The sequence below is a fragment of the Lissotriton helveticus genome, chromosome 8 (assembly GCF_964261635.1).
Source record: "Lissotriton helveticus chromosome 8, aLisHel1.1, whole genome shotgun sequence".
Lineage (NCBI taxonomy): Eukaryota > Metazoa > Chordata > Amphibia > Caudata > Salamandridae > Lissotriton > Lissotriton helveticus.
In genome coordinates, this window is record NC_136069.1 from 945,974,551 (window position 1) to 945,989,707 (window position 15,157).

The following is a 15,157-nucleotide window of genomic DNA, read 5'->3' on the forward strand; positions in this document are numbered from 1 at the left end:
TCGGTGGGTGGGTGTGTCCACCGGTTGCTTGAGTCCGAGGTTGGCCAGGTTGTCGAGCAAGGTGGTGGTGTTGTTGTCGTTGTTTTTCTCTAGGTGGAAGTATTACCGAATCTGTCAAATTTACCGAATTTTTACCTACATACTGTTTACCAATTCAGAAATACCGAATCCGTAAAATTCGGTATTTCAGAAATAGAGATTACCTACATATGGCCCCTGTTGCTTTTCTGCATTACCTATGGGTTTCTCACTGGCTTCCACAGGAAGCTCAAAAAATAGGAAAAATGGGCTACCTCTTTAAAAAATGCCAGAACTGTGGTCCAAAATAAGGTTTTTTTATTCAGCTCTGCGTGTTCTGATAGCTGGGAATATGGTAACTTTAGTACAGCAAACCATTTGTTGATGCCATTTTTAGGCAGGGGCGGGGGACAGACACTTTTATCCGAAGTAGTTTTTTCCTATTTTCTCAAAAAACTCCAAAGTTTGCTATATTTTTTTATTCATTCTTTTCCAGTTACGTTCACGCCAAGCATAATAAATAAATACAACTCGCCTTTGGAGAGTAGGGGAAATACAGACGTAATTACTTTACAACGTAAGAATATTGTACACAGACATCCAACTGAAAGCTGTGCAACGCCGTCTTACCCTTTGAACTTTCTCTTGCCCAATACTTTTTTCTCTTGGATAAATGCAGCGTACTCTTAGTCACTGCCCAGAACTTCAGATTGCTTTAAGGGCTCCTGGGATAATAGCTTTACAGCCTGCATTTTATTATTTTTCTTGGTTGATGTTTAGCGGGCGGGTGTTTTACAAGATCTTGAACTACAGGACTCCTGAGAGTTTAGAGAGCCAGGATTCCAGCCAAGTGGAAGGTACTGAACGCACTCCTTTACTCTGCAAACCGCAGAATCTAATTGGAAGGGACAAAGAGAAACTGGCCTGCCGGTATTGTTCGGCAGCCGTTCCCACGAGCCCTGCAGTCGGCAAGGAGGAGGCGAGCAGGGAACACAGCGAGAAAGGAAGCCTCTGAAGCAAAACCTCACGAGCAAGGCATTTTAGGTAAAAAAGGCGGAGAATGGAACTCGTGGTGAACGACACAAATCCTGCGTGCACCAGCAGGCAGGCGCCGTATTCTCATGAGATTTTACAAAGTAAGTTCACAAACTCATAAAGTTCAAGATGAACAAAAGTTGTAATCCTTTTCTACGCCCCCTTCCCCCGCTCAAAAAGTTTAGTGAAATCTGCTTTTTTTCTCCTGAAAAGTTTTTTTTCCGCCTGAGTTTCGCGAGCTTTTCATTCTCTTAGTTTTTATCTGAGAACCGCCGTAAGCATTGAATTTTTCTTCATACCTGAAGGCTGGGTAGAGTTTTGTAACATTTATAAGCAGATACAATGTTAACTTTGTGCGATTTAAGACGCAGCGTCATTTACACTTGTAAGAGAGGCCTAATTTGTAATGCTTTTGTAAGGCTATCATCGGTGATACAACAAACATGTCTTGAAGTGGCATTTTCGTTAATTATCGATGTGTGTACCACAGTCTAGACTCGAGGTAGTTAAGGTCAGTTGTCAGTGTCAACTGAAAAAAAAGTGTCCTGTGACAGCTTCGCCTTCCGCGCCCCTAATGCTATGTCAAAAGTGAATTCGTTTATTTGACTACTCATTCAAGTAAATAAGAATGTCAGACAATATTGTTTAACTGTATTCGTGTATCCCTTGTGTGTGTATTTAACCCACTGCTAAATGCCATTACCCGAGTGCCTGATTTAGGTTTTACCGTAGCCAGGGGCACTCCCTTGGGGTGTTGCAATCAATGTCTGTATTTAAAATGAGTACACACCTTTCGGGGGGGGGGGGGGGGGAGGTGTCATTGCATTACATGGAGAGAGCCTTTCAAACATTTTGAAATAACCACTTATTTGCTTTTGTGCTAGAAGATAGGAAATGTGACTTTTGTGTGAGTTTCAGAGTACCTCTTATTGTTTCTTTGTCACTTTTTTTTGGTATGCTGCGCAATTTTGTACCAAATGAGCTTTTGTTATTGTTCAATAACTGTTCCCTTTTTTCTGTGTCACGATTTGGGTCTCCTTTGATGAAGTCCCATTATGAGCATGCAATGGTGATTCCGTTTCTCATGCCTAACTGCATCATTGCTTTTAGTGCTGGGTGAAAACGTCTACCAAGGACAGTTGTCTATTTGGTGTATCAATCTCATTTCAGAATACAACGTGCACTTTTTTTCTCAGATGTAAGGGGCTACTTGGTAAATTGCCCAGCTCATATTGGGAAAAGGCTGCACTGCTACTGCTACTGCTAAAAACAACACGTACTGCCTTATACCAAATGCTAATTTGAATTATAGAGTAGAAACATTTGTACTCACAATATAATATTTTTTTTATTTCAAAATAATATATTTTTGTGTGCAACAAAACTACATAAGATGCTTTAAAGCCTATAAAAAACAACTTATCGAATAATTAAATTAAATTAAAAAAATCTTTATTTCCGCCTATATTGGCCATAAAAGCACATACAAATTTTTACTACACAATTTGGTCACATGATTCTTGCAAGGATAAAGTGCACGTGCATTGCAACATTAAGAGAAGTTCTAAATATAAAAAAGAGCTAATTCGGAATTAATATTTGTAAAACGTTTAAAAAGGTAATTAAAAAATGTAAATACATTTTGTTTGCGTTGAAAAACAAAAATGAATCAATAGACTCAACTTTTAAGATAGATGACCGCGCACACCACATAGAAAATAAGTAACGAGTAACTGAGTACACTATGGGCTGACTGGTGCCATATGTTAGGATCCTATAGGCCTCCGTGCAATACTTTGTCCCAAAATTCCGGCACACCTGTTGTAGACATCAGTATTTAGCCTTCTTTAATGCCGGGCAGACAAATGAAACATGTTGGCCTGTCTTCAGTTTATCTGCACAGAATGGACAGCCCTGAATCAAAATATTTTCCCATTTACTTGTAAATATGCGCGATGGTAGTACGCCGTACCTAAATTGCAGGTACAGTTTTTTTTGCAAGGGGGGCTGTATGACATCAAGAACAGATTCCAGCTTGTATTGGTCTTTTACCTTTAAAAAAGATAGGGTCAGTGCACCTGTGTCGGAATTGGCCTTGATCTGATTAAGTTTAAATTCTCTAAAGATCTTTGACAAGGCCTTCTCGGGAGTTGTCATGCTAGTTTCTTCAGCGTTAGCCCATAGGTCTCACATCCTAATAGCAGCCAAGGTGTTTTTGATATAGGACAGCCAGGGGATTTTATCAACTCTCTGTAGATTTACGACTTCTTTCAGCTCTTGTCTGCGGAGTGGCGTTAATGGTGTACTTTTTGGGAGACCTAGAAGCTGCCTAATAAGAGTTCTCTTTTTTAGATAATTTATCACATACTCGATGGCCCCAGATTTCTGCCCCATATAAGGCCGCTCCCCTACCCTGGCCCCTATAAATTTCCATTGCTGAACCAACCATTTTGTGTGTGCACTTCCCAGACATCTTTGCTATCCCCCAGCTGTCTGTGCCAGCTTTAAGCTGGCCTTTTCAATTTATGAGGTCCAAGAACGACGATCCACCACCACCAGCAACAGGCTGCCCGAAGAAGCTGGAACAAGATCACAGCCGACCAGCTCACCGCCTCCCTGAGCCAGCACCCTCCCGCCAGCTCAGCGAACCCCAGCCAGGCCGCTGACAACCTCACGATGTGGATCAACAACTGCGCAGACGAACTCGCCCCTCTGAGAACCCCACCCAGCGGACCCTGCAGCAGAAAAACACCATGGTTCACCGACGAACTCAAGAGCTCCAAGAAGAACTGTCGAGCCCTCGAGAAAGTCTGGAGAAGGGAACCAACCACGGACAACATGACCACCCTCAAGCACGCCACCCGGAAACACCACCAACTGATCCGCGCCACCAAGAAAAATACTTACAAGGACCGGCTGGACAACAACGCACACAACTGCAAGGAACTCTTCAACATCGTGAAAGAGCTCTCCAACCCTAACGCCGCAAACAACGACATCACCCCGTCGCAAGACCTCTGCAACTCCCTCGCGTCCTACTTCCACAACAAGATCGCGGACATACACAACAGCTTCAGCAACCAACCAACGGAAGCCACAACCGCAACAACGCCACCCACCACCACCCTCCGCACCTGGACTCCGATCAGCACCGAAGACACCATCCGCACAATGAACTCCATCCACTCCGGATCTCCGACCGACCCCTGCCCTCACCACGTCTTCAACAAGGCCGACGCTGTCATCGCACCCCACCTGCGGGACATCATCAACACCTCCTTCAGCACCGCCACCTTCCCGGAGAGCTGGAAGCACGCCGAACTCAGCGCCCTTCTCAAGAAACCCACAGCAGACCCCACCGACCTCAAGAACTACCGTCCCATCTCGCTCCTCCCGTTCCCGGCCAAAGTCATCGAGAAGACCGTCAACAAACAACTGGCCGCCTTCCTCGAGACGAATGGATCCCTCGACCCCTCACAGTCTGGCTTCCGAGCGAACCACAGCACCGAGACCGCCCTCATCGCCGCCACCGATGACCTTCGAACTCTGATGGACAACGGGGAAACAGCGGCCCTCATCCTCCTGGACCTCTCCGCGGCTTTCGACACTGTCTGCCACCGCACCCTAGTACAGCGCCTCGGCAACATCGGAATCCAGGACAAGGCACTGGAATGGATCACCTCCTTCCTCGACGGAAGAACACAGAGAGTCCGTCTACCACCGTACAAGTCAGAGGCCACCGAAGTCATCTGCGGCGTACCCCAGGGATCCTCGCTGAGCCCAACCCTCTTCAACGTCTACATGAGCCCCCTCGCGACCATCGCACGCCAACACAACCTGAACATCATCTCCTACGCCGATGACACCCAGCTGATCCTCTCCCTGACCAACGACCCCGACGCCGCCAGAGCCAACCTGCACGAAGGGATGAGAGAGGTAGCCGAATGGATGACGACCAGCCGCCTGAAACTAAACGCAGACAAGACGGAGGTCCTCATCCTGGGCTCCTCGCCCTCCGCCTGGGACGACTCCTGGTGGCCCCCCGCCCTGGGCACCGCACCCATACCGACGGACCACGCACGCAACCTGGGCTTCATCCTGGACTCCTCCCTCTCCATGACCAGACAAGTCAACGCCGTCTCCTCGTCATGCTTCAACATCCTGCGCATGCTACGGAAGATCTTCCGGTGGATCCCCACCGAGACCAGGAAGACTGTCACCCAGGCCCTCGTCACTAGCCGACTGGACTACGGCAACGCCCTCTACGCCGGAACCACCGCCAAGCTCCAGAAGAGACTCCAGCGGATCCAGAACGCCTCAGCCAGACTCATCCTCGACATCCCACGAAACAGCCACATCTCCGGACACCTGAGAGACCTGCACTGGCTCCCGGTCAACAAGAGGATCACCTTCCGCCTCCTCACCCACGCGCACAAAGCCCTACACGACCAAGGCCCGAGCTACCTCAACAACAGGATCAACTTCTACACTCCCACGCGCCTCCTCAGATCAACCAGCCACGCCCTCGCCGCCGTCCCCCGCATCCGAAGAGCGACAACAGGAGGAAGGTCCTTCTCCCACCTGGCTGCCAAGACCTGGAACTCACTCCCGTCCGACCTGCGCCTGACCCAAGACCACCTCTCATTCAGGAAGAAGCTCAAGACCTGGCTGTTCGAGCAGTAACGGCACCCCCCCCCCCTCCCAGCGCCTTGAGACCCTACGGGTGAGTAGTGCGCTATACAAATGACTTGATTGATTGATTGACTCAATTTTGTCGGTGAGTGTTAAGCCAAAGTAGTCAAAAACAGACACTTTCTCTAATGCTTTCCCATCTAAAAGAGGGTTTGGTTGCGTCATGTTGCCTCCATTCAAAACCATAAATATTGTCTTTAGTGAATTCATTTCCAAACTCCTATTTTTACAAAATAGATGGAAAATGTCCAAGCCCTCTTTTTTTATTTCAAAGTATTTTATTAAATTTTATACATACATTTATCATTGCTTTACCATTACAGGGTAACCGCGCCAACTGTCTGTTTTTGTCAAGGATAGTGGTGAGTGGTATATATGTTTGGCTGTCCCCTTTTCCACTGTCTTGCTAGAAGAATAAGAGTGGTTGAAAAGGGGAAAGATAGAGAATAAAAGAGAATACTTCAGTCGTGGGTTTGTTCTGGGCTTGTGGGAATATGCTTGTGGGCAAGCGCCCTTCTCCAGCTGAGTTCACGTGGGTTCATAGGGGTCCAGGTAATCGTCCAGTGATGCCCACATTCCCCTTGTTGCTGGTCTCCAGGGTGAGTTCTGCAGGGCGGTACTGTCCGCGCCTCTGAGGTACGTCACCCAGTTGAGCCAACCTTTGAATGTCGCCTTAGCTGTATCCTTCCATTTGGAAAGTAAAATTTTCACTACCGCTGTCAAGAGGAGATATAACAGGTCCCTGTCATGCTGTGACTCTAGCTCTGCAGTCATAAACGTGGTGACAAGGGTAGAGAATTCTGGTTTTAGTGTGCACCCCAGCGCTTTTTTTATGAAGGTGAATGTTTTCTCCCAGAAATTTTTAATTTTGGGGCAGTAGAAGATGAGGTGTGCTAGGTCCCCCTTTTCCGTGACGCAGTTCCAGCACCGTTCATTTTCCCTGAGGCCCAGCGCCGCAAGGCGAGCCGGGGTCCAGTAAGTCTTGTGTAGTAGCCAGAATTTTGCCTGTGCTAGTACTGGGGAGATATTGTTTCCTGAGGGGGCGGCCCAAAGGAGATATAGTTCGCTCTCGCTAAGTGTGGTGTCAAGTTGTTTTGCCCAGTATGTCGCTGGTTTATCGTTAATTTTGGTGGCACTAGGATGTAGTAGTTTGTAGAGATGTGATACCCGATGGCCTCTTCTGTTGAGTTTCGTCATGTATTGTATGATTGTGTTGCGCTAACTTTGCTCTTGTCAGGCCTGTTCTGATTTTTAGGAAGTTGTATAGATCGATGTCTGGTAGCCTATGCTTCTCTTTTAGCGTGGTGAAACTGATGGGGTTGCCCCCATCTTCCAGTTGTGCTGGGTAGGAGATTCCTATCGTCTTCCATGTCTCTATAGAAAGGGGTTTCCACCTATACTTAATCTTGGTGTTTGCCCAAGGATTCCCATTTCGAATTCTTTACACTGTGTTCCATTTTCTTGTCTATTTTGAGCAGGGCCATTTTTGTGTTTTTGAATATTGGGTTGGAGGCGTGTGTGTGTTTAATGGCTGTGAGGAGTACCAGTGGCTCTAGGTTGTTTAGGATGGCTCGCTAGATTAATAGCCATACCGGCTGTATTCCCATTGGGGACTTGGATTATATTGTTTTTGTGTCACTTTTCTTTGGTATGCTGCGCAATTTTGTACCAAATGAGCTTTTGTTATTGTTCAATAACTGTTCCTTTTTTTCTGTGTCACAATTTGGATCTCCTTTGATGAGGTCCCATTATGAGCATGCAATGATAATTCTGTTTCTCATGCCCAAGTGCATCATTGCTTTTAGTGCTGGGTGAAAACGTCTATCAAGCACAGTTGTCTACTTGGTGTAATAATCTCATTTCAGAATACAACGTGCACAGTTTTCTCAGATGGAAGGGGCTAACTGGTAATTGCCCATCTCATATTGGGAAAAGGTTGCACTGCTACTGCTAAAACAACACGTACTCCCTTATACCAAATTCTAATTTGAAATATAGAGTAGAAAAATTTGTAATCACAATAATATTTTTAGTTTTTATTTCAAAAGAATATATTTTGTGTGCAACAAAACTACATAAGATGCTTTGAAGCCTATAAAACCACATAACAAATAGTATATTGCAACAAACATCTAAGTCGGTAATTTTTCCTTTTTATCTTTGTTAATATACTCTCTGTTATGGGAAACAACGTTTACAACGCGGGCACAGCCACGCGTGGCATTTCCTCGCAAGCTCAACCACGCTTACCTTAACCACGAATATATGTGGTTAAGGCAGGGCCTCGATGCGCAGATGGGAGGGTACAGAAAGAGGAAGGATCGGGAGAGGGAGCTCTGGGAGGTGGTCTGGTAAGTGAAGCGGGGGCGGGTTTTTAGGGGTGGGGTACTTTTTAGGGCTCAGGGGAGGGGGGGTTGTGGTTGTTTTCAGGGATCGGAGGTGTTCGGGTTTTTTTTAGGGCGCAAAGGGTGGGTCGGTGTTGTTTATAGGATTTACAGAATCGGAGTTGTTTTTAGGGCTTGTGGGCTCAGGGTTGTTTTGAGGAATCAGGGGGGATCGGCGTTGTTTTAAGGGCTGGGGGGTCAGGGTTGGTTTAGGGCTCAGAGGGTCCAAAGTTGATTTTAGAGCTCGGTTGGGGGGGGGGTTGGATTATTGTTAGGGCTCAGGGAGAATCAGAGTTGTTTTTAGGGCTCAGGGTTGCTTTAGAAATCAGGGGGGTTGTCAGCATTGTTTAACGAGCTCAGGGGTCAGGGGCGTATTTAGGGCTTGGGGAGTGTCAGAGTTGTTTTTAGGGCTCAGGGTTGTTCTTAGAGCTCGAGGTCGGGGTTGTTTTTACGGCTCAGGACTAAGGACAGGATCAATGTGGAAGATCATCAGCAAGAACCAGATACATAGTTCGGCAAGAGTGCATCTGCGTGTTATTGGAAGAGCTCCCGCCATCAGTAGCATTTCTGCCATGCTGCTAGGAGATTACAACAAGAGCAAGCATTGGCAAAGCCAATAGGTCTCGGCAAGCAGAGAGCTATTAGCGCTGTCAATGTTGTTTAGCCATGCGGAGTGGAGTGGATGTGTGTGGTGTGGAGTTGAAATATGTATAGTGTTAATATGTTCCATGGTGTGGACTAGAATTGTGTGGAGTGTAATGTTGCATGGTGTGGATTTACATCAAGTGGGATTGAGTGGTGTGGAGTGGCATGTAATAAAGTTGAATTCTGTGGTATGATGTAGAATTATTTTGTGTGGATTGGAATTATGTGGTGTGGAGTAGAATTATGTGGTATGGAGTGGAATTGTTTGGTGTGGAATTGTGTGGTGTTGACTGGAGTCATGTTTAGTGTACTTATGTGTCATGATCTGCAGTGGAAATATGTGGAGGGGGTAAGTAGAGTGGAGGGCCGTAGAGTGGAGGGGCATAGCCAATATTTTGTCAGCGAGGATGTTCGAAAGTTTTCAAATTTAAAAAAACTATAATTGGCTCAATTTAGAATGCCTTTATGTTTCCAAGGCACTGGGTCACACCTTTTCCAATACCACCGTTCTTCTTTCAGTGAGTCCTTCCCCTGCCATTGAAATAAATGTAGTTCTGTGAACTCCTCCCAGGGCCATTGTGTAAACACCCAAAAAGAACCCTTATTCACAGCATTGTAAGTCGTCAGACCCTCTGCCATAATGTCACTGCTGTAGCTTGTGCCTGCTGATCAAAGAATATCTAGCCTAGAAAGCACATGTGCAGCAGGACCATACCTCTGCAAAGTTACTCACAGCTGCCCTATTATAAATACAAGATCAGCAAGCAAGTATTAAGATTGTTTCAGCTGCTTGGCGTTTTTTTTTCTCTATAATCCTCATTCACCTTGGAATTGAGCTGTGGGGCACCCCCTGAACTAGCACCTACCAGAACTATTTATTTATACCAAGGATCATAATGTTCCATACACTTCTCCCTCAGTTTTCTGCCCTGGCCAAAACAGCCGAACTGCAGATCGCTCTAGAGGAGTAGGGGACCGAAAAGAGAGCAGGCATAATCATTGGACCTGTCCTATCCCTTAACCACTGCGCTTCATTTGAGATCTAACCAATTTAGGGCTAGAGACCAGAATTGCTTTCTTTATCTCACTAATGCTCTATCCAGGCTGATCGTGTGTTTAACAGATTTTACCCAGTCTACTTCAGTCGGTGGTGAGTTACTGAGCCAATTTTTACAGATCTCTCTTCAAGCCAGGAGAATCAGATAGAAGACCAGCTTTTTTTTATCTCATTAGTAATATCAACATGCAGCACTGCTAACCCAAAAAATACAAGAGGCAGACTTACCTGAAGTTTTGTGTCTAATATAGATGAGATACATCTACTTACATCGTCCCAGAATTTTTTAACCCCTTCCGTGCTCGTGACGGAACCGTTCCGTCACGAGCCACGGGTGGGCTGTGCTGGTGACGGAACGGTTCCGTCACGAGCACGGAACCGCCACCCGGCCCCGCCCCCCTCTTAGCGCTGCGGCGGAATAGCCACCGCAGCGAAGGTGTTAATCATAGGACAGTCCAGAAACATGTGAATATTGTCTACATTTTTTCTTGGCTGCATTTTAGACACCTTTGCGTTCTTCCCTTCCTCAACTTCGATAGTCTATCAGGCGTCCAATATACCCTATGTAGACAGACGATGTATTTTCTTCTTAAATTGGTGGAATGTACAGTGGGATAAAGAATACTAAAAGAAACTTGCCATAGGTCTTCCAACTGTGTCCCCAGCAAGCTGTTTTCCCACAGGTCACTTGGAAGTCTGAAGACACCATCCGTTAATTCCACCAATAACCTGTACCATCTAGCCACTTCCTTCTTCTTTGGCACCTTGCAGATTAAACCAACTTCTAGTTCGGTTAATAAGCCTATCTCCACCCCAGATGACTGGAACCAACTTTTTATTTGAAAGTATTTAAACCTCGAGATTTTATTGTTAGATACCTCCACCATTTTATCCCAGGACACCAATTCTACTTCCTCCACCAGGTCTCCCCACCTCCGAATTCCTGCCTCCCTTAGAGGGAGAGCAAGGGTGTCCTTAGTCCATTCAGGAGATCCAGGGGCAGTCCATATTGGCACCAACCTCCTATAATAGGTACATTTTATCTCTGTCCTGTCTTGTCCCTCTTGATATACTATAAGGCATGGAAAGATTACCATTTACCAAAACTCTGCCCCACAGCTTTCTGTATATCATGGCCAAGGTCCTGCAGAAATTTTCACCAAGATTAAATAGCTTTAGCATCGCCTCCAGATAGGCCCATTTTACCCGATCAAAGGCTTTGGTGGCGTCTAGTGTAATGACCACTAAAGGGACTTTGTAAGTAGAAGCTATATTAGCTGCACCTATTACATTATATGTCAGTTCACGTGTCCCTCTTCCTCTTACAAATCCTTTCTGATCTACATGTAGGAGACACGCCATTAAGCCTCTCCACCAAAAGTTTTGCGGAAATCTTATAGTCATAATTTAATAAAGAAATGGGTCTATAAGAGTCACATACATTTAAGGGCTCTTCTGTTTTCAGAATTATTGTAACTGTGGTCTCATCCCAAGATGCTGGCAGTTCTGCTCCCTTCCCAAAAAATTCCACAAATAACTTTGTCATGAATGGCAAGAGTACCTCCTCCAATAGTTTATATAATTCTAAAGGCAACCCATCTTTCCTGCTTCCTTTGTCCGACTTCCCCGCCCTGATTGAATTTTTAATCTCTGTGGTAGGTATATTGTTGTTTATCACTATGCTACTACTTTTGCAGATACTCTGGGGAACATCCTGATTCAGCCATGTCTTTACCTCTCTCTCAGTAACTACCAACTCCTCCTGATATAGCTCCCAAAAGTATTTTTGAAAAGCTTCCTCGATTTCTTTGGCCCCGGTAAGAGTTCTACCACTAAGCTCACACTTAACTTCTTTAATAAAAGATTTTGCTTGTTCCGTCTTAGCTTTCCATGCTAGCAGTTTTACACAGCCCTCTCTATACTCAAAATGGGCGATTTTACTCGCCTGCCACCTTTTTCTTAGCCTGTCCTCTACTAACCCTGCCAAATCCACTGTGACAGCTTGCAGAGAATCTTGTAGAGTTCATTTCTCACTTTCCCCCACAACATCTAATAACTCCTGCTGCTAAATACTATTTTCTAGCTTACTTACTTCAGCTATAAACTTTTTTGCATCTTATACTTTTCCCGCTGGGGCACTATCTATATTTGTGAAGAAAAATTCCTTAGACTCTGTTTTAAGTACCTCTATCGCTGCTTCATCTAACAGCAGAGTACGATTCACAGTCCACCTTCTTTGTGTTAATCCAGTAGACACGGACAGGACTAAAGAAACTGACGAATGATCTGACAAATGGGCACCCACATGCGCAATTGTTTGAACATAGTCTCTAGACCCTTGGTTCGCTAAGAAAAAAATCGATTCTCGATTGATGTCTATATTTTTTATTGTTATATGTAAAGCCCTTCCTGACTCCCATCCTCTCCCTCTATATGTCACATAATCTCAATTGGGCAATGGAGACTTTAATTAAGGACAGCATCTTACTATTTACACCTGACCTACTGTTGACGGAGCGATCCAATGAATTATCTAAAATTACATTAAAGTCGCAGGCCAAGGTTGCGGGATCTGAGAAATTCAACAAAACAACCACCTAAATGGCCTTGCATCGCCAATATTGGGACCACTATAACTCACCAATGTATACATTTGATTATACATTTTAAGACTCACTATAAGCCATCTGGCTGCTCTATCTACTGTACTATGTTCTATAGTAATGTATGGATTTTTCATAATCAAGATTGCCACCCACTTTGTCGTCAACTGCAGAGTGGTACACACAACCTTATGAACCCACCCTCTAGCTTTAAATAGTTCCTTCATTTCATCCTCAGTTAGGTGCATTTCTTTGAGGATAACAATCTGGGCTGAAACATCTTTCAAATACTGCAAGATTCTCTCTCTTCTTCCTTTCACTCTTAGGCTATTTACATTCCACATCAGTAGTTCTACTCTAGTTCTCTGGTTTCCAGTCATTCTTTAATCAATATTTTCCCAGAAGTGGAAGCTCCATAGCCAATTTCTAATAAATGAGTATTTGTTTGTATTTTTCCCCAAATGCTCCCCACCCAGTGCCCTTATCCCTAAAACTACCAAAGAACCACCCCTTACCCTGGAGAACCCTCCTTTCGTCCTTATGGCCTAAGCCTATTGGGCAGCTGAGTCAGAATTATCCTTCAAAACTTTAATATTGAATTGGGGGACATATAACTGTTTCCTAATAATTAACACCTATAGATAAAGAGGTGTGGTGCAAAATTAACTGACAGGTGGCTTTCTAGCCGACCTAACACATAACAAAAAAGTGCAGTGAAGAACACAAGAAAACAAGAAGCAGGGGTATAGGCCAATGATCTCTCTAATTTTTTTCCTCTGTGTGCGGCAGTGTGAGGTCTCTGTGCGCTCCAGCCACGGCAATGTATGCCAAGAAGCTGACTGCGTGTGTGGGTACAGCAACAGTGGTTCTGACACTGGGGTTCCTGCTTGATTGTGCAGATAAATGACATGGGTACTGGAACAGAGGAGGCCTGTTAGATGGGGCAGGCAGGGCCGGACTGGGAACCCAAAGTAGCCCTGGCAATTTTGCCGCACCAGCTCCCACCCACCAAGGGCGGGGTTGAGGAGGTGGGGGTTGCAAGTGTCAAGCACTACTGCTTAAAACCGGAGTCCCCAGCACTGGTGATTTTGTTACTTTTGGCCCATATTGCAGCATCGCTGCAAAACTGCCCCTTCAACGAAACTGGCCCCCACTGCTTAACAACTGACCCCCACCCTTCCAGCCTCCCAGGCAAACACTCGATGCCTGCTAAGGCCAATCCAGCAAGGGGGTGGCCTTCGTATTGGTGACTGGCGTACAATGGTTGTGTCATGTTCGAAATGAGAAAATGCAGTGCAGAGCATCTGCAACCATGACGAAGCTGCACTAATATAATTAGAAAACCGGGGCAACCGGCCACATTCCACAGTGTTGAACCTCTTCTTTCCTAACACCCTACACAATGGCATCTCAGGGACATCCTAAGGACTTTGAGCGCCCCAGGCCAAATGTATTTTGGGGGCCTCTGTGCGGATCAGCTTTGAATTTATGATCCAGTTTCAGTTTTCTCGTGTCCGTTTGGCCCTATCACAAACAGTGCACAGACACACTGGTTCAAATTCCAAATGTGTTCATACTTTATATTCAGGGATAGTGATGTATTTTTCTAATATTGTAACAAAGTAGAAGCTCACTAATACTACTGAATACAATCACTGTGACATCCTCCCATTTCCCATATCCGAGATCCTGTTTGGATCTAAAATAAACATTGTTTATGGATTTTGCATAAAACAAAAACATTTCTGTCATAAAATGTCTGTTATACAATCTCACACGTTACCGAAATTAAAAATAAATGAAAGGAAAATGCTATTTGTAATAATCTGTTTAAGAATTATTCAAGGTCATCAGGGCAAGACTCTCTGTAGAACATATCTGGCTCTACCAAGGCGGGGGTTACTCCACTCTTTAAAACTGATAATCATGAGTTCACTTATCAGCTCTGAAGATGGTTTCCTGGATAGGCGGGGGGAATGTACATAGAAGTCCACCATGTGTGCTTTCAGTCACTAATATATGTTAGTGATTCTGAAAGCACACATGGTGCTTTTAGACTTGCTCAGGCCTTTAAGTGGGATGAAAAAACTGGAAGGTCTCTCAAAGGGGCTGTGGTATCGTCCATCCACTTCAACCACCACCCTCCTGTCCCACTGTACACCGTGGAACGCTCCGTGGTGACATCACTTAGAATGTCACCACTGCGAGCGTTCCAAGGCGAGCGCCGGTGGAGCCTCGATACCGGCTGTTGTGTGGTGTGCCCAGTCAGCTGTTGCTGAGGTCGTTTGTTGGTTACTTGTGGAGCTACGTGAATAAAGACTGATTCCACAGCTGCCATCGCCTCTCTCCTCCTTAAGAACCCACTACAGGGGCGCGCCTGATGTAATTAAGGGCTTGGCTTAAAAACACCTTAGCTAAAAATCATCTGTGCTTAGCATAGTGTGCCAGCTCAACCGTTCTTGTGCTGCTTCTGTCATTGCATCCAGATATATAATACAAGTACAATTATACCTACAACAAGCCAGGACTATTTACTTTGTCAATGATTGTTAGTTGCATAAGATAAATAAGCAACAACTACGGCTTCATTGAATATAATATTGAAAATGCCTCAGTTGTGAAAAGATCAGACTGTGAAAAAACTATACAAAGTCCTCTGAAGTTACACCAAAGGCTTTGAGCAGTTGCACTGCTGCAGAGTTGAGATTTTTTTTCCCTGATGG

At 45.1% G+C, this 15,157-nt stretch overlaps 1 protein-coding gene across 1 annotated transcript in view; it reads left to right on the forward strand.

Moving 5' to 3' along the window:
- Positions 1-707: 707 nt before the first annotated feature.
- The window catches only part of LOC144773031 (organic solute transporter subunit alpha-like), a 782,029-nt gene continuing 767,579 nt past the window's right edge, over positions 708-15,157 (forward strand). The window contains exon 1 of the mRNA XM_078657799.1: positions 708-1,154. Within this exon, the coding sequence (XP_078513925.1) occupies positions 1,079-1,154 (76 nt within the window). The 5' untranslated portion in view covers positions 708-1,078. The remainder of the gene's footprint in view (positions 1,155-15,157) is intronic.